General features: G+C 52.6%; 9 protein-coding genes across 9 annotated transcripts; 3 read left to right on the plus strand and 6 right to left on the minus strand.

Annotated features, from left to right (window-relative positions):
• Positions 1-211: 211 nt before the first annotated feature.
• On the minus strand, positions 212-2,515 carry NCS57_00524800 (RNA polymerase II subunit A C-terminal domain phosphatase; the record flags this gene model as incomplete). Its single annotated transcript, XM_053055179.1, has 1 exon — positions 212-2,515. The coding sequence occupies one exon, from the start codon at positions 2,513-2,515 to the stop codon at positions 212-214; it is 2,304 nt and encodes a 767-aa protein (XP_052914134.1).
• Positions 2,516-4,751: 2,236 nt separating this feature from the next.
• NCS57_00524900 (Condensin complex subunit 1) lies at positions 4,752-8,563 on the minus strand (the record flags this gene model as incomplete). Its single annotated transcript, XM_053055180.1, has 4 exons — positions 4,752-4,922; positions 4,979-7,372; positions 7,419-7,684; positions 7,738-8,563. 4 exons carry the CDS (start codon positions 8,561-8,563, stop codon positions 4,752-4,754), a joined length of 3,657 nt encoding a protein of 1,218 aa, XP_052914135.1.
• A 589-nt stretch (positions 8,564-9,152) lies between these two features.
• NCS57_00525000 (Protein kinase domain-containing protein) lies at positions 9,153-10,703 on the plus strand (the record flags this gene model as incomplete). Its single annotated transcript, XM_053055181.1, has 2 exons — positions 9,153-9,516; positions 9,577-10,703. The coding sequence occupies 2 exons, from the start codon at positions 9,153-9,155 to the stop codon at positions 10,701-10,703; spliced, it is 1,491 nt and encodes a 496-aa protein (XP_052914136.1).
• Positions 10,704-11,132: 429 nt separating this feature from the next.
• Positions 11,133-11,873, minus strand: NCS57_00525100 (60S ribosomal protein L27a; the record flags this gene model as incomplete). The annotated part of the gene is made up of 4 exons (XM_053055182.1): positions 11,133-11,351; positions 11,448-11,537; positions 11,597-11,705; positions 11,842-11,873. The coding sequence occupies 4 exons, from the start codon at positions 11,871-11,873 to the stop codon at positions 11,133-11,135; spliced, it is 450 nt and encodes a 149-aa protein (XP_052914137.1).
• A 295-nt stretch (positions 11,874-12,168) lies between these two features.
• NCS57_00525200 (ATP-dependent DNA helicase CHL1) lies at positions 12,169-15,038 on the plus strand (the record flags this gene model as incomplete). Its single annotated transcript, XM_053055183.1, has 4 exons — positions 12,169-12,381; positions 12,511-12,963; positions 13,013-13,717; positions 13,767-15,038. Exons 1-4 carry the CDS (start codon positions 12,208-12,210, stop codon positions 15,036-15,038), a joined length of 2,604 nt encoding a protein of 867 aa, XP_052914138.1. The 5' UTR covers positions 12,169-12,207.
• Positions 15,039-15,792: 754 nt separating this feature from the next.
• NCS57_00525300 (uncharacterized protein) lies at positions 15,793-17,399 on the plus strand (the record flags this gene model as incomplete). The annotated part of the gene is made up of 3 exons (XM_053055184.1): positions 15,793-16,034; positions 16,084-16,251; positions 16,304-17,399. The coding sequence occupies 3 exons, from the start codon at positions 15,793-15,795 to the stop codon at positions 17,397-17,399; spliced, it is 1,506 nt and encodes a 501-aa protein (XP_052914139.1).
• Positions 17,400-17,844: 445 nt separating this feature from the next.
• NCS57_00525400 (uncharacterized protein) lies at positions 17,845-19,628 on the minus strand (the record flags this gene model as incomplete). The annotated part of the gene is made up of 4 exons (XM_053055185.1): positions 17,845-18,465; positions 18,511-18,562; positions 18,611-19,446; positions 19,494-19,628. 4 exons carry the CDS (start codon positions 19,626-19,628, stop codon positions 17,845-17,847), a joined length of 1,644 nt encoding a protein of 547 aa, XP_052914140.1.
• A 773-nt stretch (positions 19,629-20,401) lies between these two features.
• NCS57_00525500 (uncharacterized protein) lies at positions 20,402-21,088 on the minus strand (the record flags this gene model as incomplete). The annotated part of the gene is made up of 2 exons (XM_053055186.1): positions 20,402-20,724; positions 20,773-21,088. 2 exons carry the CDS (start codon positions 21,086-21,088, stop codon positions 20,402-20,404), a joined length of 639 nt encoding a protein of 212 aa, XP_052914141.1.
• A 1,750-nt stretch (positions 21,089-22,838) lies between these two features.
• On the minus strand, positions 22,839-23,378 carry NCS57_00525600 (N-acetyltransferase domain-containing protein; the record flags this gene model as incomplete). Its single annotated transcript, XM_053055187.1, has 1 exon — positions 22,839-23,378. The coding sequence occupies one exon, from the start codon at positions 23,376-23,378 to the stop codon at positions 22,839-22,841; it is 540 nt and encodes a 179-aa protein (XP_052914142.1).
• Positions 23,379-26,568: the final 3,190 nt, after the last annotated feature.

Genomic DNA, 26,568 nt, shown 5'->3' on the forward strand with positions numbered 1-26,568 from the left:
TACATCAATATGGTCACCATTATGGCATCAAATCGCTTCATTCCCATGCCTCAAGGGGGGTATTGTAAATACATACACTAGATGCTGGATACACAAAATATCAACTCCCTCGCCTTCCCCCCATATACAGTCCTTCTAAACCACCCTCTTTTAACTAAAAAATGTCCCGCGCCGCGCCCGTAACATATTCCAACCCCCCTGAGCTCCAAGTTTAATCACCGGCAGCCTCCAACTCTGCGAGGAGCTCTCTCTCCAGCTCGTCTTCGTCAAAGTCCATCGTCTCATCCGCATTAACCAGTCCATTCTTGTTATCCGCTGCTTCATCCCCTGTCGGCCCCGGAGTCGGTAAGCTTGCATCTTCTTCATCTGCGTCGTCGCCGTTGGGCGTGTGTATTGCCCGCAGTCCAGAAGCGCCTCGATTCCGTGCCAGCCGCTGCTTCTTAGCAAGGACACTCTCGCCTATGCTTGATGCTCCGTCGTTATCTGACTCGTCTGGATCGGCCATCATCTTCCGCTTTGTCCCTTGCTTCACACTATCTCCGTCGTTGGTCTCAGCACCAGAGTTTGTAGCCGTGTCGTCGCCGCTCTCTCCGTCATCGTCATCGTCATCCATGAACTCGGCGAGCTCATCTTCGGCTTCACCCCAGTCAAAGTCCTTGAGCTCCTGACCTGTCTGTGCATCCTCGACTTCTTCCGCCTCCGATGGCACCTCTGTGGTGTCCTCTCCTCCCTTCTCCCGGTCGATGTCATGGATCTCCAGATAGTATGGCCGCTCATCCAGCCGTCGCCATTGACTGAGGCAGTCGGTGAGCCAGTTCTGATTCACAATCTTAATGCTGGAAATCTTGGCTGCCTGCTGCACCTTCTTTGTCCGTGGGCGTGAGGAAGCCACAACGAGATGTGTCACTCGCTTTGAAACGGTGTCAAGGACCTGAGCACCAAAGCTTTGAGCCTGCATGCCAATCTCCGACTCCTCAACCTTGACTCCGAGGGGTACAAGGCCAGACAAGACAATCACAAGCCCAGAAAGAACGCTAGACTTGAGCTCGTCGAGGATGTCACCAGCGTCCGGAACCATAGACAAGTCAACACCATCATCCACTGAAGCCCTCCGCTTCGTTTTGCTGTGCGCGGGTGGATGTGTGCCTTCTGATTGTCTCCGCTCCGCTCGTCGTCGGTCATATGTCTCGTAGAACGATGTGTGCAGATCAGTAAGGTGGTCCTGGAGGGCAATGAGCTCCTCATCATCGTCAACAAGAAGATTCCGGTGGTGGCTATGCGAAGAGTCGCCGTTCTGGGGATCCTGTTGCTCGTCCTCCTTGTCCAGCTCCTCTTGCATGTGCAGCAGCGGCCGATCCGTCAACTGCTTCTCCAGCGTCTTCTCTTGCTCTTCGGTCTGAATCTTCAAGTTCATGGCATCGTCGCCACCGCTCATCCTGACAAGCTCGTCTAGAGGCGAGGCCTTAGCTGCGGCCTTTGCCTTGGGACTTGTGGGCTTCTGCTTGAGTGTCGGCAAGACATCCTGTCGCTTGGGCAGGAAACTCGAGTTGATATCGCCGATGCCCTTGAAGAAGTCGTAGGGTACAACCTTGATCAGGTTTGGTCGGTTCAATGGCCACACGTCGGCTCGATCGTCGATAATAACCACCATGTCCGTGCTAACAGGGAACAGGCGCTGAAGGCTCTTGGAAGTAATACTGCCGTTCTCATCACGACTGATGACGCGGTTTCCAAAGAGCTTCTTATCGGGGTCGACAATACGAGCAATGTTAAGGGCATAGGCGCGTGTACCCATGGTGTAGACGTGCAGCTCGTACATCTTGGAGATCTCCTCGAGGAACTCGGCCAACCCAGGTCGCAACTTGATGTAATATGTGCATCCGCTCGCAAGGCCGCGCGGGCCATCATCATTAAGCTGAAAGCTCTTGACGTCCTTGACAGCCTGATGGTTGGGGTTCGTCGGGTCGCGCTGCCACTCGCCGATAGTGGGTTCGATACAGGCGTGGATGATCGTCTGGTCCAGATCGACGACCAGGGTCAGTTTTCGTTGTCGCAGAAGCCGCTTCTGAGACTCGTGCTCGGCCCTGGCGGCAACGTTCTCGCTGACCATCAGGGCAGTCTGGTCGTGTGTCATGTTGATCATGGCACGATCCGTATCCCGCTCCTCAGTGGCCCAGTTGATCTCAGTCATGTCAGCGCCGCACAAGCTGCATAGGCCCTGCATCTGAACCTCGTGGCCACACGCCTCCTCGACCAAGAAGCAGGGCGCGTCGGCCGCGACCTCCATGCCCTCGCGGATGCGCCATTGTTTGAGGATGCCCTCGGCTGGGCTATCAAACTCTGTGTACGTGGTTTCGTCGACCCAAGTATCATCGCCGATCTTGCGCTTCCAAAAGAACTTGTACTCGAAGAGGCTATCCTGCTTCTTGATCGTGTCGCCGGGTGATTTGAGGAGCTTGGTGATGGTGATGGGGTAGTGTAGGCGCGTGCCTAGCGGGACTACCTTGTCGAACATGGTAGACTTTGTGAATAATGTCGGTGTGGGTGTTGTAGGAAGGGCTTCTTAAGACGGCGGTGTGCCTCTACAGTTGTAATCAATACTGTTAGCGCGTGTTATTCCCTTCTGTAGTGGTTGGCCTCCGATGTCGCGTTCACGATGCCAATGCAGCGCCATCAAAGAAACGTACCTAGAGAGCTCCCCTTTTCTTAATCCTTCTCGGCGCAGGCCCTCCAGCCAAGCCCATGGCCTCACCAGAATACGGCGCAGAAAGTCGATGCGATTCGGCGCCAGAAAGACAAAGGTTGAAGTTTGTCCCACGTGCAATCGCAAGCCGAGAGTTTTCGCGTTGTATCGTCGCCAAAGAGTCTCAATGGACGCTTTCCGTGAATTTATGCCAAGCGCAGATAAATTCTCTCGATGGACTGCAAGAGATTTTTCCTTATTCGCGTCGCGATGCGTCGCTCGTTGGTGGTCGATGGATCTTCTTTGAGCGGCTTTGCTCAAGGTCGGGGAGAAAGCTTGCACGGAGGTGACGCACTTGGTACGCAGCGCAAAGCTCACAGCACTCAAGTGCACTGCTCAGCGGGCAGCTCTCGCCTGTACCCGCAAACGGACCGCGGAGAACGGTTGGCGCAGACAGCGTCACGTGGGTGAGACAGCCCACTATGCGGAAGACGCTGGAACAAAAGTCCGGCGCACGATAGCTGGGTGGCGCAGCAAGTTTCCCTGTCGGGATTGGCGATCGCGATCGATGGTCCAAGCTTTCCGCTGGTCGGGGAGAGCTGTATATCCGAAGTCAATCCCAAGAGGACTGAGAAAACAGAGAAGCAGTGTAGGTGGATTGTCAGTTCAGACAAGGGGGCTAGGGTCCTTGTTCTATCCTCTTTCCCGAATTGAACTGAATCAATGAGAAGAGAATTCGCAAAGAAGCACGCTCAAGCCTGATGCCTGCAACAGCCAATTGACAATGCGACGCAGAAATGCGACAGAAGGAGGGGCCGGGGTTGTGTCGTCACACGAATCGCGGGGGGGGGAGGGATGGTATGGAGTATAAAAAGGTTGATGATTGTCAATCAAGTTTTGGAAGCTCTTCTTTTTGGGTTATCGGAAGAAGCGGGTTTCTGGAATAGCAGCGTGTCAGCAGATTACTCCCAGGCTGGCGATATCCATCAGACAAAAAAAAGAGGTCAATAGCCGCTCCGAAACGAGAGGAAAGGAACGGGGGTGTCGGGTACCTACCAGAAAAGTACACTAGGATCAAATGGTCGTCCTATGAATGGGTCGCAACTGCCGCGAAAACAGGAGGGAAGACCCGCCCTTTTTGTACTTTTGGGGGGAGCGATGCCATGCTAACCTGACCCCCGGACGCGCGCAAAGGTCAAGCTCGTCGCTCCCGCCGCTTGGAGCTTGGGAGCTTCCTCGAATCAGTCACATCATCCATTTTCATTGAATCATTCACAATCGCGTCCGCGTTCCCTGCACCGGGAAAGCCTCGGGACAAGGAAAAAGAGAGAGGTCTCATCATCATGTAGTAGTGCACAAGACACGCTCGCTCTATTGAATGCTTCGCTCTTTGTTGCTGTTGCCTCCATAACTCGGCTTCCCCATCCCATCCCTTCCCTGCTGCGGAGGCCCGTGGCCGAGGCTGTCACTTGGACACAGCTCTGTGGGGCGCTGCCAGTCACGATGGCTCTCGACGCAAGAGTGGCCTCAGCCGCTTGGTGGCGCGCATCATGCCATCCAGTTACCCTAGACAAGTGAGCCAGGCAGACCACAAGTTGTCGTTATTGACTCAGTTGGCGATGATTCAGGCATTATTAATGGTGAATATAGTTTCTGCGGTGTTCTCAACGTTTTTCACATGTCTTGAACCATAGTTACTTCGTGGGGGCGCGCTGTGGAACCTCTTCTCCTTTCAACTCTACCAAACCATCATGAAACTTGGAATACCACAACAAAGAGATATACCCCTAGAGGTCCTCACCGACCTACAACGGCACTCATCTACCAGCCACCAATACAAATCAGGAAAGAAGTGGACGAATACACGCACACAAATATCAAAACATCAAAATTCATCAATGAGACTGGTATCAATATCGCGACAAGACAATGCACCTCCAGGTCGTCAACCGTCAACATCTATCGTTGCATCCCGTCCCATGTCATTCATGCCATCGTTTCAACCCAATCCAGACTCCCGCTTCCAGGACATAACACGACAGGACAAAGCACATACAGCAGCAACATCTCAAGCCGCTGATTGAACCATCTTGTAACCCTCAGACACCAACTTTGTGATCTCCTCGTTCTTGTGCTGTAGAATGCCCAGCGCAAACGCGACATCGTTCCACTGTCGCTCCGTCTCACATCGGCTGAGACGCGCCGCAAGCTTCTCGGCCAGTTGCTTGGCATGTTTATCCTGATGGGCGCGTTAGTTATCGCTGATTGAGTGTCGCATCGTGTCAAGGGGCTCACCTTCTCGACAAAGCCGAGCAAGAATCTCACAACCCGGCGGAAGCTCTCTTCCTCCATGTTACCGCCGGCACTCAGTAGACTGAACATGTCCACAAAGTGGTTGTACACAGCATTGTCCTTGGTGCTGAGCTCAGTGAAGAACATCCGTGCCAAGTCTGCAATTCTGCGATCATCATCCTCCATGCACTTGGCCATCTCACCGAGCTGACCCTTGACCTTGACCTGACCAGCCAGGATCAGGAAAGTCAGCGTCATCAGACATGTACGCTTGACCGACGTATCGGCGTCTGCCAGACGACGGTACAGGAAATCGGTGTTTTCATCAATCAGGTGGTTGAAGCAAACCGCCATATCTCCCAGAGCAATCACTGCGTTAGATCGCACCGTCGCGTCAGGCGAGCGCTCCATGATGGTGATGAGCAGAGGCAAGTTGGTCTCGCAGTATTCAGCAGACACACACATGAGCTTCGCAAGACACAATGTCGCGGCGGCCTGAAGACCCTTGTCGGCATATGTAGTGTTGTTGGCGCAGATCTCAGAAACAAGAGGACCGAATATGGCCAACAGTGAGTTGGGACCGTACAAAAGCTCGCGCTCACGAATATGAGCCATAGCTTCTGTAAAGTCATCCTCTGTTGTGCCTCCAATCAGGTCCAGCTCGTCGGCATCCTCCTTGTCCTTGTCGGACTTGGCTGGTGCAAGCTTCTCCTTCTCCTGCTTTCTGCGCTTGAAGTCAAGTTCGCAAAGCTCAAGGTGAACGATCTGCTTGATGGCAACGTGTCCAACGATGAAGAGAAGCTGCGACAAGGCAATGGCGTTGTCGCGCTTCTTGGGCTTCTCGTTCTGGGTGACAGTGTGATCCGCGGCAGGGATAGGCTTGGTTTCATCTCGAGATCCAGGTCGGGACCCGGGTCGTGAACCTGGTCGAGACTGTGGTTGACCAAAGACTTGTCGTGTCTTGTGTCGGATGATATCTGAGCAGAGGGTATCGGGGTGCTTGGCGATGGCATAGATGGCATTGATGGCCTGCTCTGCGACTCCATACCACTCCTTGCTGTCCGAAGGCACATCGGTGATGGCAGCCAATCTGGCCGACACAGCGTGGTCATTGGGCAGACGAGAAAACTTGATGGGCGAATCCTTTGCCTGTCGCCCTGTGGGGTTGATTCTCCTCAGAGCAATGCAGGTGTACTTGGCTAACTGGAGGTCGTTGCGTCCGTGTGCTCCAAGACCTGTTCGCAGCATCGTCTCGATTTCACCAACAACAATCTCAGGGTTCGCAGTCGCCAACATGCCCAAGATGATGATGGCACCTCGTCGCTGAGTGCGAGAAATCTCGCGCTTCTGGACACCGTAAACCTGCCACAGCTTGGTGATGACAACCTCAGGAATCATGCCGCCCTTCATCATGGTCGCAAGTAGTTGCTCAAGAGACGTGAGCTCAGCAGGCGTAGCACCAGATGTGAGACTGATCATGTTCCGCGCAATGTAGTTGGCCGCATCGTTGGGGCTGAACGAGTCAGGGGCCTCGAAAAAGAGTCGTCTGTAGCAGTCGATCAGGTGTGCCTGAACTCCCTTGCCCTCATCACTGTTGCCCTTGGTCCAGATAAGGCGAAGCATGCGTCGGATGCCATCCTTGTTCTGCTCAATGTTGTAGGCGTCGCCAACCTCGAAGAAGTCGATAGCCTCAATGACCTCGCTCTTGTTTCTTGAGCCAAGAAGCTGGCAGATGGTGCCAGTGGCTTCATGGATAACATCGATAAACTTGAGCGCTTCGTTGTAGTACCTCCTGGTCAAGGTGAGCTTCTCAATGGCCTCGCTCGTGGCAGCCTCCTCCTGAGCCTTCTTGATAGCAGCCACCTTCTCTTCTTCAGTCATTGGCTTAGGCTTCTCAGGTGAACCAATCTGTGTCGCCTCGTCCAACAACTCATTGTCAACGGTCGTATTGGCCTGATCACCCCCAAAGCCAGGCATGCCAGGGGGTGGCTTTAGCGCGTTCAGCTCTTCCTCGACCTTGTCCAAGCGAGCCTGCCATTCCTTTCTTGATAGTTGAGCGCCATGCATGACAGTAAAAGGATGGGTCTTGATGAGGGTGCCAAGCAGCTTAATAGCATTTCTCCTCACGTTGCTGCTCTTGTCCTCCAGACTTCGGCAGGCGAGCTCGGCAGCCTTTTGACGACGCTTGGGGAACTTCTGAGCAAGCTCGCACAGTTTCATATAGACCTGGAGAGTTCTGCATCGACAGTATGGGTTAATATCAAGGAAGCGCTCTTCCAAAACATCAAAGAATGCGTTGAGTTGAGACTTGTGGTTCTCGCTGCGTTCGTCCTGCTTGCTGAGATAGGCGACCATGTTTCCACAGACTTCAATGAGGGCGCAACGAAGGGTATAAGACTGATTGTGTCAGTTGCGGGGCGGTTCATTCTCCGAATCGTCTTACCTCGCTATCCAGTTGCTTTGCGAGCATTGTCATCTGCTTGATCACCAGGCGTGGGGCCAGTTCGGACAACTTGGCGATGAAAGAAGAGACAGACTTGGGTCCTCGTGTATCGTTGGAGTTGAACTCCTTGTTACTGATTTCTCGAAGGACCTCGTCAGCGAGTTGGGGATAGTCGTATGTCTCGGCCAGAATGTGTAGAAACTCGGCCATGGGTTCCGACAAGTGTTCAAAGTACGTGAGGTTCTGGATAATGTTGATTTGCGCCGCTGATCACTGTGAGCCCTTTGAATTCACTCAAGTCCACGTTGGCACAACATACCATATGCATGACCGTGGTGCTTCACAGCAATGCAGAGCACCTTGAAGCAGTGCATTCGGATGGTCGTGGCTTTTACCCGCTGCTCGCTCTCCAACACCATGTAGACCGGCCGAGTAAGGAGTCCAATAAATGTGTCTCTCTCGCTTGTGGTGAGGAAGATCTTGGACAACTTGAGCTTCAGGACCTTGCACATAATCTCCAGGGCAGCCTGGAGCTGTGTGGCCGAATCCCAAGCTGCCTCCTTGTCCTTGGCCGCACCCTTCTTGGGCTTTCCACGTCCTCTGGAAGCAGGCACCGCCGAGGACTTTTCAGCCGCCTTTGTCTCGACAGCAGCAATAGTCCACTGCAGGAGAAAGGCGTATATCTCGAGGAGCTTCTTGTGGTGGGGTACCGAGTCCTGCTCATCGGGCGAGTCGATGTCGCTGTGGACCGAGTCGGCCTCGGCGCTCAGGCCGCTCATGATGAGGTCGAAGATCTTGCTGAGGGCGTGGGTGGGGAGGTGTGCTGTGTATCTGGGAGTTTCAACTAGCTCAGAATCGCGTCCCAACGATGTCGGTTCGGGAGAGGAGGGGTGAAGGGAAATGGGGGCTAACTTGAGGAGGAATTGCAGCGAGTCCATGTGGGAGGCTCGCATGATTGCGTCGGGGTTGTCGGCGACGGCGTCGACAATGGGGTTCAGCACCGAGTTGACCACAGGGTTCGTGAGCGCCTCGGGGTCATTCTCGCAGTCGAACAGGGCGCTGTGGGCCTCTGGCGTGGCGATGCTCGCCGGGTCTGACATGTAGTGCTTGAGAGCATCGTTGAGATCAAAGTCGATTGTATCCATGATGGGCGATGCGAAAGAGTCGCCGCCGCAGAAGCGTGCGCACGACGGTGAATAGAGGGGAAGAAGCGGAGGGGAGGTGAAGTGCGGGACGCCAGCACAATCAACAAGGTATCACCCAATGTCGTAGTTATCGTTGTATATCTCTCTGCGCCAACCGTATCCTGCGATGGCGCGCGCCGTCAAATACCGGATCCGTCGGTGCTGGCGGTGACGGGTATTATTGTCGTCGATAGCTTGTATGGTGTTTTGGGGGGGTTATTTGGTGGCCCTGAGATTGGCCCCTTGGCAACGATTGTTTTTGTTTTCTTTGACGCGCCCACTCAGGGCCCTCCCCCGCCATCATCCACTAAAACGCAGCGCGTTGCGCCCGTTGAACCCCTGCAGCCACCACAGCCTGAGTCGAGCCCCTCCAAACATCGACGTCCCCCAAGCCTTTTGTGATTTATCAGTCTCTGTTCTGACTCTTGTTCTTGTCTTTTGTTTGGTCTTTTTGTGTACGGGCACTCGATTTGACTGCCCAATAGCCCTGCTTGTGCAGAGCCCAACTGTTCAAAAACACATCCCGAGTGGCAATTTCTGGGGAATCGACATGGCTGCCACAGCGCCTCATCATCATGACAGGCAGTTCGAGATCCACGAGGACATAAGGACGGAGGACACGGAGATGATGGTGGAAGAAGAGCGGACCGAAGAGGCTGGACCAAACGAAGAGGACGAACATGTTCAACACAGCCATGTGCATCAACATCATCACATGCAGCACCACAATCCGCAACAACATCACCATGTTCAGCAACAAACACATGCCGTCCAGGAAGAGGAGGAAGAGAGAGTAGAGGAATCTTCTGAGGATGAAGCTGTTGATCGCGGTGTTCAAGAAGACATGGACAAGCTACAGAGCGACTTCCCTGGCTTCCGCAATCGGTACCGTCTGATCAAGCGCATCGGTGAAGGTATATACATCTCTGCTATGACACCTCTCAGTGCCCATTGAACTCGACTAACACACCCAGGAACATTCTCGACCGTGTACAAGGCCGAGGACATCATGTATGACCACTACGACAACAGTTGGGACTACGAAGACGACTCGTCAAAGTGGACGCCACCTCCAAACGCAAAGCCAAGCAGCCCTGTTCAGCGACCCCGTCGTAAGGCACGATACGTCGCCATCAAGAAGATCTACGTCACCTCCAGCCCTTCCCGAATCCTCAACGAGCTCGAGCTCCTCCACGACCTCCGCCAATGCCCCTCCGTCTGCCCCCTGATCACCGCCTTCAGGCACACCGACCAGGTCGTCGCCATCCTCCCGTACTTTCGTCACGGGGATTTCCGCGCCTACTTCCGCGACATGACCATTCCTGAGATCTCTATATACCTCCGCGAGCTCTTTACCGCTCTCAAGAGTGTACACGACCACAAGATCCTCCACCGAGATATCAAGCCCACCAACTTCCTCTACGACCCTACCACCCAACGAGGTGTCCTCGTCGATTTTGGCCTCGCCGAACGAGAAGGTTCCGATAACAAGCCCTGTCTCTGTAACGAGAGCAGGGAAGTGCGCAAACACCGCCAGGCCAACTCAGTGTGGGCGCAAAACTCGACAAACCCCCAGCCGGGCTACCCCAAGTCCGATACTCGATCCTCCCGCCGTGCCAACCGTGCAGGAACTCGAGGTTTCCGAGCCCCTGAAGTTCTGTTCAAGTGCACAGAGCAAAAGACGTCCATTGACATCTGGTCCGCGGGTGTTATTCTCCTCACCATCATGTCGAAGCGTTTCCCCTTTTTCAACTCGGCCGACGACGTGGACGCCATGATTGAGATAGCAACCATTTTTGGCTCCAAGCGCATGAAGGCTGCGGGTCTCCTACACGGATGCGTCTTTGAGACCAGCCTTCCCACAATTGGCCAAGGCGGTTTCTCCATGGAGAAGATCATCCTCTGGAGCACATGTCGAGGAGAGGATAAGCCTCTGACGCCGGATGAAAAGATGGCTATTAGCTTTCTGGAATCTTGCATGGAGCTGGATCCTGGTAGGAGGATAACGGCAGAGGAAGCGTTGAGGCACGACTTCCTACAGCTTGGAGAGGTTGAGAGTGACAAGAGGTATTATGACCAAGAGTCGGCTGACCAATATTAATGTCCCGACATTGTACATTTAATGTAATCATAGAATCATGGCCACAGGCGTTGGGGGCATCAAGATGTGATTGATCAAGTGGTTGGCTAGATATCCATAGGTGCCAACATGGCTGCAATACCCGTCAACTCGTCCGTACCCAGTGTTTCTTCAAAGTATCATCCAGGCGTCCCCATTGCAGCAACATGTTCGTGACGTAGACGTCATTGGCTAATGGGCGAAAATCGATTTTTATTTCGTTAAACTCCGTTTCGAGAGTCCCTGATGCAATGCTCGAAGCCGACCAACCCAGGTCCCAATTCCCTCCCCCCATCTTTCTTTCTTCGGCATCCAGGGGAGCATTCATGGGGACCTTTTTTCCCGGTTTCCCAATTCCCAGCCCCGGACTCCTAGCCTAAAGCCAGCTCAAAGGACATGGCATAACTTGATCTATGCCACAAGCTCAACAACACCGCCGGCCTCGGTGATCTTCTTCTCAGCCAGACGGCTCACCCACCGCGCGCGGACGACCAGGGGGATTTCGGGGAGGCGGCCCTTGCCGAGGACCTTGGAGTAGCCGAGGGGGAGGAGGTCGAGGACGGGGACGGTGTCCTTCTTCTCGCCAGAGACGTAGGCGTCACGGGTCTCGGTGGGGACGAGGGACCACAGCTGTATCGAGTCAGTCATTTGTTCTTGTGCGCTTTGCCTTGATCCATCTCAGGTGTTGAATCGGATATCGTAGGCTCGAGGAGGGGCTGTATGTACCTTGTCGAGGTTGATGACGGGCTTCCAGAAGTGGTTCTGCTGCTTGTGGAAGTATCGCATACCAACCTTACCGAAGTAACCGGGGTGGTACTGTCGCAGAGTCAGCCATTCCATCCTCTCTTTCGTATCTCGTCGTCGGGTCGTCGAACCTTGTCCATGTTGGTGCGGTGGTGGTGCTGACCACCGGCAAGACCACGACCACCGGGGTGCTTGCGGTGCTTGCCGATACGGCCCTTACCGGCGGAAACGTGGCCGCGACTGTGAACAGAGTCAGCCCATCACAAGTTCTCCGGATATCGATATATTGGTGTTTCTCTCCGCCGCCGTCGACGGGGCGTTCAATGGCGAATTTGAGCGCCCTCGTAGACGTCGGCGAGAGGGATTCAGAACGTACTGCTTGCGGGTCTTCGACAAACGGGTAGGCATGGCGACGGCTGTGGTGTTGTCGCTTTTCCGGTGTTCACGGGTCGAAGCTGAAGTGGGTGGTGATGTTTTTGCGCTGGGGGGCTTCCAATGGCTAGCACCGAATTGTTAGGCGAGAGGGCAGGGGAACCCTAAAAATGGGTGGGAAAAAGTGTGGGCGAATTTTTGGTGGGTCTGTGCCCTGGATGGTGAGAGGCTCGGTGAGTCAGGTGACTTCGCGGTCAGACCGTGGTGAATGTCGGTGTGGCCCCACCAATGACGGGCCGTTGATGTCAAACTCGAGACGCGAGTCTCGCGACGTGGTGAAGAAGGAAGCAGTTTCAGTGAGACATTGTTGATGATCGATATGGCGCAAACAGACGTTGATGATATTTCCAAGGGCTTGGAAAGCCTCGACTTTCATCATCCTTATACGCCTTACGATGTCCAGGAGCAGTTCATGAAGACAGTTTACAATGTCTTGGAGACAGGCAACGGTCAGGTCGGGATCCTGGAGAGTCCAACTGGCACTGTAAGTGAATTTTCATGTTGTCATGACAGCCTTCATGCACATGCTTGCGTTGAAGCAAGATATTGCGAAGCGTCGTGATGATTGCTTCCCGCATGCACTATTCCTTGACTGCCAACTAACAACCAACAGGGCAAGTCTCTTTCACTCATTTGTGCATCCCTGACATGGCTACGAAATCACAAGTCAAATCAGTTTGAGAAGTCCATACAGGAATCCGCAGAGGCATACAAAGATGAACCACCCTGGCTTGTCGAGCAACTCCTCCGACGAAAGCGAGAAGAGCTTGTCGGTCGCTGGGAAGAACGAGAGAAGCGCCTTGAAGCTCTTCGACTCAAAGAAAAGGCTCAAGAGGAACGAGCCCGGAAACGACGCCGTGTTGATGAATCTGGACCTTATCATCGATCGCGTGTGGAAGACGAAGATGCAGAGTGGCTACTGGACGACCCTGACGATCGTGACACTGGCCCCCAGGATGCACTCTCTGGTCTGAGTAAAGAGTCCAGGGACATTCTTGCGAGTATTGGACTGGGTGGTCCAATAAAGCCGGAAGAGGAAGACGACCTCATGGAGGAACAGATCAAGGTGTGGACCTCCATACTACGTTCACTTGCCAGCATAGTAACATCATTAGATCTACTACACCTCAAGAACACATTCCCAGCTATCGCAATTCATCGCCGAACTTCGCCGACCCACATTTCCGCCCTCACTTCCAACATCTTTAGCCAAAGATGAAGAGTCGAAAACAGAAGCAGTCAAGCTTGTGCCGTTATCATCTCGTCAACGGTTATGTATCAATCCCCAAGTCTCTCGCCTTGGATCTGTTCAAGCAATCAACGACCGCTGCGCAGAACTTCAGCAACCGAAATCGGGAAAGAAATGTCCTTTTGTTCCCAAAGAGGATCTTCTCTCGCAGACACATCAGTTCCGCGACTCTGCGCTGGCTACTCTTCCGGATATCGAGGACATGCACCACCTTGGCAAGTCACTCTCTGTGTGTCCGTACTATGCCTCTCGGACTGCACTACCGGGCGCTGAAATAATCACGCTGCCGTATCCTCTTTTACTCCAGAAGAGTGCGCGAGACGCATTGGGAGTCAAGCTAGAGGGGAGTGTTGTGATCATCGATGAGGCGCATAACATCATGGATGCAGTTGCAAATGTTCACGCAGCCGAGATTCGGTTGAGCGATCTGCGAAGAGGACGCGGCATGCTGGGTGTATACGTGAAGAGGTTCGGCAAGAAGTTGAAAGGCGTCAATCGAGTCAACGTTGGAAGAGTCGGACGAGTCATTGAGGGACTCAGCGAATGGATGGACGGCGCTCTCAAGTTCAAGGCAAGTCGCATCTTCAGCCTGATGTTGACAGGTATCTAACACCAAGCAGCAAGAACATGGGATCGTGGATCCAAACGATCTCACCCGACCAAAGGGAATTGATCAAATCAACATGTTTGAGCTGATACAGTACATCCAGGAATCGAAGCTCGCCTTCAAAATCGAGAGCTATGCCTCCCATGTCGAGAACGAGGAAGCGCCTACAAAAACCCCCAAATCGACCACTCCGGTGCTTCACACTCTGGTCTCATTTCTTGTCGCGCTCACGAATCTCAGCTCTGAGGGTCGAATATTCTATCAGAAGATTAAAGGAGGCGCTCCTGATATCCAGCTGTCCTACCTACTGCTATCCCCAACTCATGCATTCTCGTCCATTGCATCAAGCGCCCGGGCGGTGGTTCTCGCTGGTGGAACAATGTCTCCATTCGACGACTACAAAGATCACCTGTTTCCTTCATTAGAACCCGAAAAAGTGACAACACTGAGCTGCGGGCATGTCATTCCGCCTGAGAATCTCTGTGTGTGGACATTAGCATCATCGCGGCCGGGGATGCCGCCTTTTGAGTTTAGCTTTCAGAGGCGAAGCGACCCAGAGATGATTACGCAGCTGGGACTTGCGATTTTGAATCTCTGCTCTCTGGTTCCTGATGGCGTAGTCATCTTCTTTCCTAGTTATGGATATCTCGACGAGGTGGTTGCTGCGTGGCAAAAAAGTCAGGGAGCAAATGCGCAACCAATATGGGAACGATTGGGATCGCGCAAGGCATTGTTCAAAGAAACAAGAGGCGCATCAAGCGACGAAGTCCTTCAGGAATACACCAATGCCATCCAAGGCGAAGGGAGCAACGGAAAAGGTGCTCTTCTACTCAGCGTCGTCGGCGGCAAAATGTCAGAGGGCATCAACTTCTCTGACCGTCTCGGACGCTGCGTCATAGTCATCGGCCTACCCTATCCCAACATCGCATCCCCAGACTGGAAAGCAAAGATTGAATACATCGAGACGACGACGCAGACCAACCTCACAGCACAGGGCACGTCAAAGGAAGAGGCGACGAGCAGGGCCAAGCAGGCGGCAAGAGACTTTTATGAAAACGCCTGCATGAGGGCCGTCAACCAGAGCATCGGGCGTGCGATCCGGCACCGGGGCGACTACGCGGCGATTGTGCTCGTGGACCGGCGATACGGCACGGACAGGATCCGGGGGAAACTTCCGGGGTGGATCAGAGGGGGGTTGGTGGGGGACAGTCACGAGAAGGGTCTCGGAGGGTTGATGGGTGCTGTCGGAGGTTTCTTCCGAGGGAAGAGGAGCAAGGCTCAGTAGTCGAGCATCATCAGGTTGTTCAAATAGCAGCTCAGCACAGCCTTGTACAAAGATGGGAGCTCGTTGGAGAGGGTCGCACCAGGAGATTCGAGACCCTTCTTGGCGTGGTGAGGACAAACGGCGTAGGCGAGAGGCGAATCAGAGAATGCGGCTCGATCTGCCCGCCACTGAAAAGCAAGATCAGCGGCCATGTTGGACAGACGCAGAACACGCGCCGAACATTCGACAAGCGACAGGGTTCACGGTCGATAGTTCATCAGCCAGCAGGGGCACACCTTGAGGAGCTCACGCCATGGACAACAACCAATATGAAGAGATCGCATTTTCGGTTTACCGCATGGCTACAATCGGCAATCTTTTTTATCACCATCTTGGGTTTAAATGGTTTTATGACTGTTTACAGTAACAAGCGACACTAGAGAAGATCAAGTCAAAAAGGGTGGGATCGTGTTAGTACAAGCGCGCCCTACGACAACCGAGACCAGGTCCCATGGGGGGCGAGGTTTTTATCGCGCAGATTTGTACTGGGGGGAGACATGACACGGTCGATTCGCGATTAGCAGCCAGTAACAAAAAGGCCCGAGTTTGTTTTATCAGACCAATTTTGTAGAGGCGGAACCCGGCACCGGACCGGGGGTTAGAAAGATTCAGACTCGTCGACTCAGATTCATTCCATATATAATTGCGTCTTTCATTCCCCCAGATTTTCCCCCATCTCTTGACGTTGCTTTTTTACGCCAAGTACAAAGAAGAGATGGCTGCAGCACCCACAGACGCCGAAAAGGCCGTCCCGGCTCAGACTGTTCCTCCACAGGTCGACCACGATGATCACAGCGACACGGAGAGCATCAAGGCGGCGGCCCTCTTCCACAAGGCTCTCCGCATGGGAAGAGTGGAAGAGAAGGGTATCCAGCCCATCCCCGTCGAGGAGCGAACTGTGACGCGCTTCTACAATATCTTTACTGTGTGGTGTTCCATCAACTCGAATATCCTAGGGTGAGTCAAACTTTTTCACCTCAGATGAGAAATAAACTAATGGCTGTAGAATCACATTTGGAATGCTTGGTCCTTTGGCGTATGGCCTGAGTTTAAGGGATTCTTCTCTCGTTATTCTCTTCTTTTGCATGTTCTCGACAATTGGGCCGGCGTACCTCGCCACTCTTGGACCAAAGACGGGAATGAGGCAGATGATCCAAGCGCGATACAGTTTCGGGTGAGAAGACCTCATTGTACAAACATCACCAAATTTCACTAACAGGTTTCAGTCGCTACCTCGTCTCAATCCCTGTTCTACTCAACCTCGCCACCCTAACCGGCTTCATCGTCATCATCTACGTCGTCGGCGGGCAATGTCTCTCAGCAGTCTCAGGCGGCAGTCTATCCCCCGATGTGGGAATCGTCATCATCGGCCTCCTCTCCCTCTTCATCTCCTTCTGCGGCTTCAAGGTCCTGCACTACTACGAGACGTACGCCTTCATCCCCGCCATCATCGCCATCACCATCGCCACGGGATGCGGAGGATCGCAGCTCATGAAGCAGGCTGCCCCAGCTGCGGCGCCTACTGCTGCGCAGATTTTGAGCTTTGGCATGATTGTTGCGAGTTACATGATTCCTTGGGCGGCTATTGCGAGCGATTTGACGACGTATTTCGATCCCAAGGTTCCTTCGTGGAGGGTCTTTACGTACAGCTACTTTGGCCTCCTCACACCTACGATTCTCCTCATGACTCTTGGTGCTGCCATTGCTGGCGCTCTCCCCAATGTTCCCGAGTGGGAAAAGGCCTACGGCGAGACCCTTGTCGGTGGTGTCCTCGCAGCCATGCTTTCAAGCGCAGGCGGTTTTGGAAAATTCGTCGTCGTGATCCTCTCCCTCACGCTCCTTGGCAACACGGGAGGAACCATGTACGCCATAACACTCAACTTCCAGACGCTCATCCCAGGCCTGATCAAGATCCCCCGATACGCCTTCGCCATCGTCGTAACCGTCATCGTGATCCCGGTAGCCCTCCGAGCCCAGCGAGACTTTTTCGTCAACCTCGAGAACTTTGTCGCCCTCATCGGATACTGGTCCGCCTCCTTCATCGGCATCGTCACAGTCGAACACCTCGTCTTCCGTCGCGGCCGCTACGAAACCTACGACCACGCCATCTGGAACGTAGCCTCCCAACTTCCCCTCGGAGTAGCAGCCCTCGCAGCGGGTGTCATCTGCTACGGACTCGTGGTGCCGTGTATGGCGCAGGTGTGGTGGACTGGACCTATTGCCAAGACGACGGGCGACATTGGCTTCGAGATCGCGTTTGTGCTGAGCTCGTTGTTCTACATTCCTTTCCGATATATCGAGAAGAAGATGACGGGGAGGTGATGAGTATGACTCCAGGCTTCAACGCCGCGGGAGTGAAAAGTTGTGTTATGCCTTTATGAGCGACGGCCCAGGATAAAGACAGATAGGTAATAGACAAAAGTATCAGACTTGACTATCGAGACCTTTTTGATGGCGATTGTATGGTGACTAATGCAGCGAGTAACATGGACAACTGCAACTACGACGTGAGATCTGGGCAACGGAGTCCTTCAACTCTGGGGTTCTTAATGTGCGAGATTGGTGTAGGCTTAGGGACATTCAACCAGAGAGAATTGGGCCATTCGTGGTCGCTGATCTTGCTTGACTCTTGAGCAGCATTAATGCCACGTCGAATAGTCAAGTTGACGTGTAAAAAATCCAGGCCTATCATGAATCTACACCAAACGACAAACCGTCCTCGAGATACGGCTTCCTACCGACCCTCTCTTTTCCTCTGCACATACATTCATGTCCGCTTCTTGACAGTCATCATCATACCACCTCTAGGCTTCGCCTCCAACCCCAGCTCCTGAAACACAATATCCCCATAAACAGTATCCAGATCCGTATACGTAGTCTTGGGCTTATCATTAGGCTTCAATCCAGCACACTCAAACGAGTAATCCCGAACAGTCATGACGAGGATGACCTTGAGCTCGTTGGCTGCCAGGTTCTGACCCAGACACGCCCGAGGACCGCGACCGAATGTTCTAAAGTACGATCGAGGAATCTCTTCAGGTCCGAGCCACCTCTCTGGTCTGAATACCGTCGGGTCAGGGAAGAAGCGCGTGTTATAGTGCACGTCATGACCCTGTGTCGAAACAGCAACGCCATGGTCAACGGGTAGATCACGACCCTTGTATGTAACCTTTGCCCCTGGAGGTCCTTCGCGAACGCCGTAGCCGACGGGGAACATTCGGAGGGTTTCTTTGATGACGGCGTCGGTGTAGGGGAGTTTCTGGAGGAGCTCGGGTGTCTCGACCATGGTTTGGGTGGATACTTCTGTGTCGGGGCCGAGTTGCTCGATGTGTTCTTGAAGCATCTTTTCTACGACGTGGGGGGATTTGGAGAGGAGCATGTACATGTACTACAGAATGTGAGCAGGTGAGAGTAGAGAGGGGGTGTTACTTACGCAAAGTGTATCAGTTGTCGTTCCGTGGCCACCGACAAGCAACGCCTTGATACTATTCCATCATTAGCACAGCCACACCCAACATGTTCACGATACTCACTTGGCCAACAGCAAATCAACATCAGCCTTTGAAAGCTTAGCATTCTCCTTCGTCATCCCCTCCTGATCCACATGCTCCCTCAGCATAAGATCCAAAATACTATTCGGATCCTTCCTTGAAGGAACAATCTTTTCATTAACCAGCATCTCAAACCTCTCGTGGATCTTGCCCAGAATAGACGGATGCAGCCGTCCGAGCACCTGTCTTCTCCTCCACCATCGCTTAATCTGCTCAACGGGGTTATAAGCGATGGTAATATCCGATTGTCCTTCGACGAGGAGGATGAGTTCGCGTAGGTCTTCGAGATCTTGGCTTCCTGTCGTTTGCGCGTGGAGGGGAAAGTTGAAGACAATTCGAGCAATGACATCAAAGATGAGCCTTGCCGATAGATGCTCCATGGAAAACACCTCGCCCGTTGCAGCAAGCTTATCCAGATTCTTCCGAAACTGAACACACTCATCGACAAAAAGGCCCGTCAAGTGTCGAATGTGCGTCCACGAAAAAGCCGGGTTCATAGCACTATGCAACCTCTTCCACAACGCCCCATTCGCACCACCAATACTTCCCCTCCCAATCATGGCAGACAAGAAATCCTCAGCCATGGGGTGATGAGGGAGGATCTTGCGGACGGTGATTTGATCAAGAAGGTCCGGATCGGTGACGAGACAGCTCCCGGGGCCGACGGGCCAGAGGTCGACGTAGAAGATGCCGTCGAGGTTATACCGGCGTGCCATTTCCGTAAAGTACATCTGAGGGTGACAGTTTGGCGGCATGAGGGCTGAAATTTCGCCCATGACCTTGAGGTGGCCGAAGAGCCAGCTGTGAGGGGGACCTGGCTATCAAGATGTCAGCATGTCTCTGGGGTGAGATGAGACCAACTCACCAAGTTTCGGTAAAAGCGACGCTGTCGATATCCCTTGTATATGACATTAAGTACCAGAGCTACCGTTAATGTCCAAGCAGAGACAAAGACAGGTCTCTGCACGGCATATGCCGTCAGCTTGTTGAGAACATCCATGGTGAGTAACCGTCTCTGCAGCAGCAGAAACAACAAGATGACGACAAATTCACAAACAACGAGAGGAGCTCAGACATGCTTATATACACCGCAATCAGCATTGGCGTCCCCCTTGGCGGTTAAACTGGACGGCGCCCGTCAGCCCTAGGAGCGGGCGATTGACCAACCACAGAAGCCCAATTCATCATGACCCATGAAAAGGGAAGGATTGTCAGAGAAATAATGTGTCTAAGCGATGCTGACGTCTTTCCTCGCGGGATATACCCATGTTGAGACCTTTGCAAGATTATTTACCAAAGCGGAGTCAGAAGAATGCTGTTGATGTTGAGAACCCTTGTAAGCGAGTCTGGAAATAGTCATAAGAAGTAGGAGGACGTTGTATTCGGAAGTCGCGGAGAGATGCCAAGATTAGACACGTCAACTCGAGTCTTCTGGGCATTCCTTCAATTCTTCATTTCTAGATCCGATCTCAGATATCGTGCGTTGAACAGTATAAATGGCCCCATTGTCTGTTGCGAGGTATGGTACACTTGGCAAGAGATTCTACACGTTTGTGGTTCACACCGATTATTTTGTACAACCGAGTCAATTCATCAGCACATTGAAGGCCTCAATTGATACTTCATTGCATTCATTACTCAAGAGTCAAACTCTTCAGAATACAGTCTAGCAGGTTACATCGTAACTCATCCAAAACATACATCTATAACGACAGTCATTACGCGAAAAGACAACACCCCCATGTTTCTCTCCCCCAAATTAACCCATCACACCTAAGCAAGCATCAGAGCAGCTCCGACAACAGCAGCGCCGACACCATAAGGTGTAAGACCGGCAGCAGCGTTGGTCTCATCCGGGCTGGAAGAGTCGTTGGTGGCAGAAGCGCTGTTGTCATCGGTGTTGTCGTTGTTGCGGGTGGCTGTCGCGGCGCTGTCGGTTCCGCGGGCTGCGGTGCCGCCGACGATGGTGGTGGTGAGCTGGCTGGCGTCGGTGGGGCGAGTGGCCTCGACAGTGATGCTGGCGACGATGGCAGAGGCAGACGAGGCTACGTAGCTGGTGGAGGAGAAGCCACAGGTGTAGAGGATGTCGTCAATGTCTGATGAACTGTTAGCGATATCCCAGTAGTAAAGAGCAGTAAACTAACCCTCCATATGATCACGCTGGTCATCATCGTCATCGTCATCATCATCATCCCGCCAGTTCTGGCGAATGCAGTCCGCACAGAGAGCAGCGATGCGGCCAACATCAAAAGAGTCGTTTGTGCACACACACTGAGCCTCGAGGCGGTCCTCCTCGCGGTCCCGGTCGCCGCGGAGGTCGGTGTCGCACTTGCGGGTCAGCTCGACGATGGGGTCGCAGATGGCATCGCAGGCCCGGGGGATGTCGTCCCGATCGAGGCTGACGTCGGCACGGGCGAGGTAGAGGAGGGGAGCAAGAGCGAGGGCGATGTTGGTGTACATGATGGCGGTTGTAGTGGTGTTGATGTGGTGGTGATGTTGCAAGAGTTGCTGTATAGAGCTTGTTACTGTAGACGATGGTGATGATGATGTGAACAGAATCTCAGGGGACCCAGATTATTTATACTCCGTCAAAGCCAAGCCAATATCCTTTGACTCTCGGCTTGTAATGCAATGCAATCTCAACCGCTTCCCTGCCTTGTCTCGTCTTGGCCCGAGACGGGATCCTCGCAGCCGACGATCCCCAACAGCCGAAGCCACAGCTGCTGCTGTACACACATTGGAACTTCTTGGCACAACGATCCTTCTTCCCCCAAGCCACGGCAGTTTCGTAATCGTGGCCTGGCTTCTCATCTCGCGGGGCCTGCGGAGGCGGAGTCTGTCTTGGCAAGCGTCATGATGGTGATATGCAGGCGTTTCTCTGGACGAGCTTTTAGTTTCCTTCTCCACAGAAGGTTTCCTGCGTTTCCATGCAGGGAAAATCTTGACTTGTTTTGACGTCAAACCCCCAGGGATCAAGGGTTAGACCCATGGGGATGAGAGATTGCGGCCCGTAATGCCCAGCTTGCAAGGCTTGCTGCCTTACCGGGTGACATACCGGGCCCGTCAAACAAGCATGAAAAAGCGATGATTCCGAGGGCCGAAACAAGGGAAAGCAGATTGTCACTGCCAAGACTCCAATCAAGCATACGTAAGTGTCTGTGGCACTTTTGATCCTTTCCCAGCGCCAAGAAACGGACAGCAGAAACAATTGGAGATCGCCCAAAGGCCGCGCAACCACTCTCTCCCCCAGCCCAAGACAAGGTTGGGTTATGCTTGTTTTTAGCTCCCCTCTCTTTTTCTCTGTGACAGTGACTCTGAGGCTGCTCGCGTGAGGACTTGCCAAGTTGAGCCAAGCCCATTCCCCCAGCCAGTCCATGCACGAGAATCACCCACGCGGGATTAATCAAGCATTTTGACACGCGGTTTCAAGAGCTGCAGGCCAAGAAAGCTTCTAGAGCAGAGCCTCGATAGCCACGCGTTTTCTCCTCTGATCTGCTTCTATCTTTAGAGTGCAAATCTTCTCTTTGATGGATGCTCATAGTTCGTGAGCGGTGAATGAATGACCTCGTGGTTCGTTTGCTGTGCCAGCGCATCAATGTTGGGGCTGCAGGTATAGAATGTTTCACCACGCCGACGACGCGTAAAGTCATCGAGGCTGTTTCGACGATCAAAAGTGGTTTCGAACGGGTTGAGCCTAACACTGAAGTCGAGTGTAACTCAACATAGCCTCATGTTTCACAAAGTACACGACGTTCGGAGGTGAATAGCCTTGTTGTGTGTTACTGTCCACAGGTCGTACATCACTCAGCTGACTCACCGTTTCTCATGGCGCAAGCAACGGGCAGGGCTTGTCCTTGTGTTTGAGGCTTTCATCCCGACACAGCTGACAGGCTCATCCATGTTGTTTGCTGCATTTGTACGGAATTTATTTGTTATATGTTATTTGCCTGAGCTGTTGCTTGTTGCGGCTTCTTTCGGCATTACAAGTGCTTGTCTTTTGCGGTACAAGTGCCTCTCATGAGCAGTCAATGCGGTGGCAGCATTGTGACACAGTGAGTTGACGATAGCTTCAATGGGGTGTAAAAGCAAAATAACCGAATAACAGTGAGCAGATTGCTCCGCCCAGTAAGACATGATCTCTAGATTACATGCGAATTGAATGCCATCTCCTCCGCCAACCTCTCTTCAATGCTCCAATCCATATATTCACTTATGCCTCCAACTTTGCTTCCTTCTCCATCTCAACAAACCCCAACCCCTCAGGCAAAGCCCTTCCATTAAGCTTGTCCACAGGAAACGGCGTAATTTCACCCGTCGGGACATACCCACGCCTCATATACCACGCAATAAGCTCCTTGCGCAACGTGAGCGCATCAAGCCCCAACTTCTTAACACCCCAAGTCCTCTGACAGTATCCCTCAGCATACTCGAGAACCTGTCGTCCAAGTCCGCCTCGGTGAAGAGTTTGGTCCACGGCGAGGTAGAAGAGCCTTGCCAAGTCGTCGCTGCGGTGAAATACGCCAACTGTTCCTGCTAGGGCGCCGTTGTCGTCAAAGGCCATGATCATCTCGCTGTCGGGAGATGTAATCTTGGGTAGGATCTCATCGACGCTGATACAAAAATTTGCTGCGAGCTCTGCATCTCCCACCCAATCCTTCCTGCTGTCCTCAGCGCGGAATGCAGCTTGAATCAGCTGCTGGAGTTGAGGGGCATCGTCCGCGGTTGCGATGCGGAAGTGGAGACTGGACATTGCTCTCAGCTCAGTGCTCCTAGTTGTGGTTCACTGCAATTTTAACCCGCCCCAAGCGTCCACCTGCTCAGTAGCAACTTGTCCAGTCAAGAAAAGGAGTGTTCCGTAGAGGCTGGTGATCCAGATACTGCACTGCAATTTTAAGCCGTCACCAACGGGGCGCTTGATGGTAGGCAGTGATTCGGGGTTGAGAATTGGAAAAAGTATAGGGTAGTTTTGTCGTTTGAGAAACTTGAGATGCCAACATTAATTGATCGGGGTCGTTGCTTATATATCTGATGAACGAGATATCGTCCGACTTGCGGAGCTCACTGATTGATGAACAAGGTCAATTCAAGGGCGCGCCATAAGAACAGCAGGGGTTCATCTGCCGCCGCTTATTCCCGGCACGCAATTCATGTCATCCATTGACGCGATAGCTTGATTGTATTGATGCCATGTAGAGGTAGCTAATCAGTTGACCCTCAACTTCAACATTCGACTGTCCAATAGTCATGGAGCTAGAATGCCTGGTGGGACGCAGGTGATGGGACAAGCGCAGCCTTTCACTTCTAGACTTCCATTCCATTCCTAGAGTGCTGAAATATTTTTGACCGGTCTGTCGTTTACCCTGCACTGCAATTTTGACACACACTGATGGCTGCCCTGTTACAGAGCATTTCTTTTTTACACTGCATCTTCACTCAGGCTCGCCCATGTCGCCCTCTTTTCTTCTTCAAGCACCTTAATTGAGTTCTATTAACCCACGGGGAGCCTCTGTCTTGTTCGAGCCAGACCTCAGCCGTCTGAATAACCTACGCCATGCCTTTTCAGTTGCGTTCAACCAAGAACGATCCGTGCGGCTGATACTAGCAATGGATGGAATGGGGGCAACCCGTTTGCGCTGAAAGCCATGGCAGCGACGTTGGTGTCCCACCACTAGTGATAAGCTGCTCTGACTACCTGATTCCCGCAATCTGGATCAGTCTCAGCAGGCCCTGCAATTTAACACAAGCTGGGCTCCTTCAGTTGCAGGGGTTGCTACCACTGCATCAAACCAATGGCCAACCCATACTAGGTCATCTCAAGGCACTGTTTTTCCTTCGCTGCAATTTTAATCGGCCTAGACAAGGCAGTCGCCTCTGCCTTGCATTGATGATGTCCATTGATAGTCAATATATGTTATTATCTCTAGCGAGGTAGATAATCTTTAATATTAATAATTGATATTTTACTTAACCTTATACCGTGAGCTATAAGCCCAATTATTTTATTAAATCTATACCGTGAGTGGATGCCAATGCTCTGGTTGCAGTTTATCCGTTGATACCATCAGTACCACAGAGAGCGGGCATCCACGATCTAGTCGGTACTTCCCAGGTACATTGGTCCCTCTACACAGCAATTTTAACACACGCCGAGACAACTTCCTTTGTAGCCCGCCTATCATCAACGTCGTCTTTTTCACCTTCTTGCGCTGCCATTTTAACCTGGGCTCGTCTAAGCCGCGATTTTGTTCTCAACCACCTGGATCGGAGTTTCATTAACGAACTAGGAGTGCTCGACGTCTTATCCCAATTAGCCCTTTAGTGCCAGAATAACCCACGCCATGCTCTTTTAATTGCGTTCAACCAGCAATGATCCATGGAAAAGGGTGATACAAGTCATGGTTCCATGGTATGGTAGCAATCCGTCAGCCAAGGGGGGTTGGCGGGATGGGGAGGTCGGCTCGTCTGTTCGCACGGGGTTTCACTGCATTTTTAACACACTCTGAGAAGTTGGCCGCCTCTGTTTACTGCTGGCAGCATGTGGTGGTCAACATCCAGCCTCCAACGAGGCAGATAATCTTGGGCATTGGCATTAGAACTTTTATTTTATCTCACGCTAAGATCTTCCAGCTGCAAGTTGTCCCATCACATCCATATCACGAGTGGATGTCAACGCCCTGGTTGGAGTTTGCTTCGCGCCCAGTGAATGTCTCGGTGCTTTCTGCGTTGCAATTTTAACCCACGCCGACTTCCTCGGTTCAGTTTGCACCAACCACCCGGCAACATTCGCTCTCAGCAGCGTGCGACGATGATCAGAACTATCCACTCCTGGCCCAGGAAATAGATGGAAGCAACAGCAAGCGAGTTCTCAGTATATGTTGGAATTCAGCAGTGAGACCCGACTGCAGTAAGCTTGAGGATCAGGTTCTCCTGAGGGCGGACTATATCTATGATAAAGCGGTTCCATATTCGTATCATATCATCTTACTATTTTATAGCATAGAAAAATAGAGACTATGTGGATCTCGTTGCTATGACCATCTATCTATTGTCAGGATGCATCCATTGCTGACTTGACCTTGCTATGCAAGTTCATTGCCGCGAGAAGACATGATACTAAGGTACACCTACTCCATTTGCACTGCAGTTTTTACACATGCTGAGCTATTCGGGTTTCCTGCAGCATGCATTGGATACTACCTTGGGTGAAGCCCGATGTTGCATGGCATTGCACTGCAATTTTAACAGACGCTGAGCTCTCTCAGTGGCTAGGTTGCGTCAACCAGGCGACGTCTGCTGCCCACACAGAAGTTGGCGGGCGGGGGCACAAACCTCAAACTCGGTCTTTACAACAGAGTCCAGCCAATCACATCTGTCAATATCTGAGATACTTTGTTCAACACACAGTCTCGCCCAAATGAGAAGTACTCACCCATCTGCTGTGATAACAACACAGTGGCGAGGTACGGAGCCAGGGCCTGTGCCAGCTTTGAGAGAAACAGTGACACTATCACCGCTGGAATCTCTTCATATCCTATCCGCCCCTGTTTTCACTGCAGCTTTAACAGTAACAGTACTGATGAGCTCTTAGGTCAGGTTTCCCCTCCTCTTTAGTTTCCTCCCCAGTTTCCGCCTCTCACTTTGAGGCCCTTCAGTTGCAGGGATTTCGGCGAGGCTAAGATTCACTGCAACTTTAACCCGCCCCGACGGAGGTTTATGCTAGCTTTGAGAGAAACCATGACATTGTCCCCGCTAGACTCCCTTCCGTCGTCAGGTCGGCCTCCTACCCCTTCACTGCAATTTTAACACACGCTGAGCTCCTTCAGTTATAGGTATTTCAGCGATCGAGCGTCCGAGTCTTCACTATAATTTTAAACCCCCCTCCCTGCGAAGGTTTATGTTAGCTGTGAGCGAAACCACAACATCAACACCACCGGACTACC

The sequence above is a fragment of the Fusarium keratoplasticum genome, chromosome 4, assembly GCF_025433545.1.
Source record: "Fusarium keratoplasticum isolate Fu6.1 chromosome 4, whole genome shotgun sequence".
NCBI classification, from domain to species: Eukaryota; Fungi; Ascomycota; class Sordariomycetes; order Hypocreales; family Nectriaceae; genus Fusarium; species Fusarium keratoplasticum.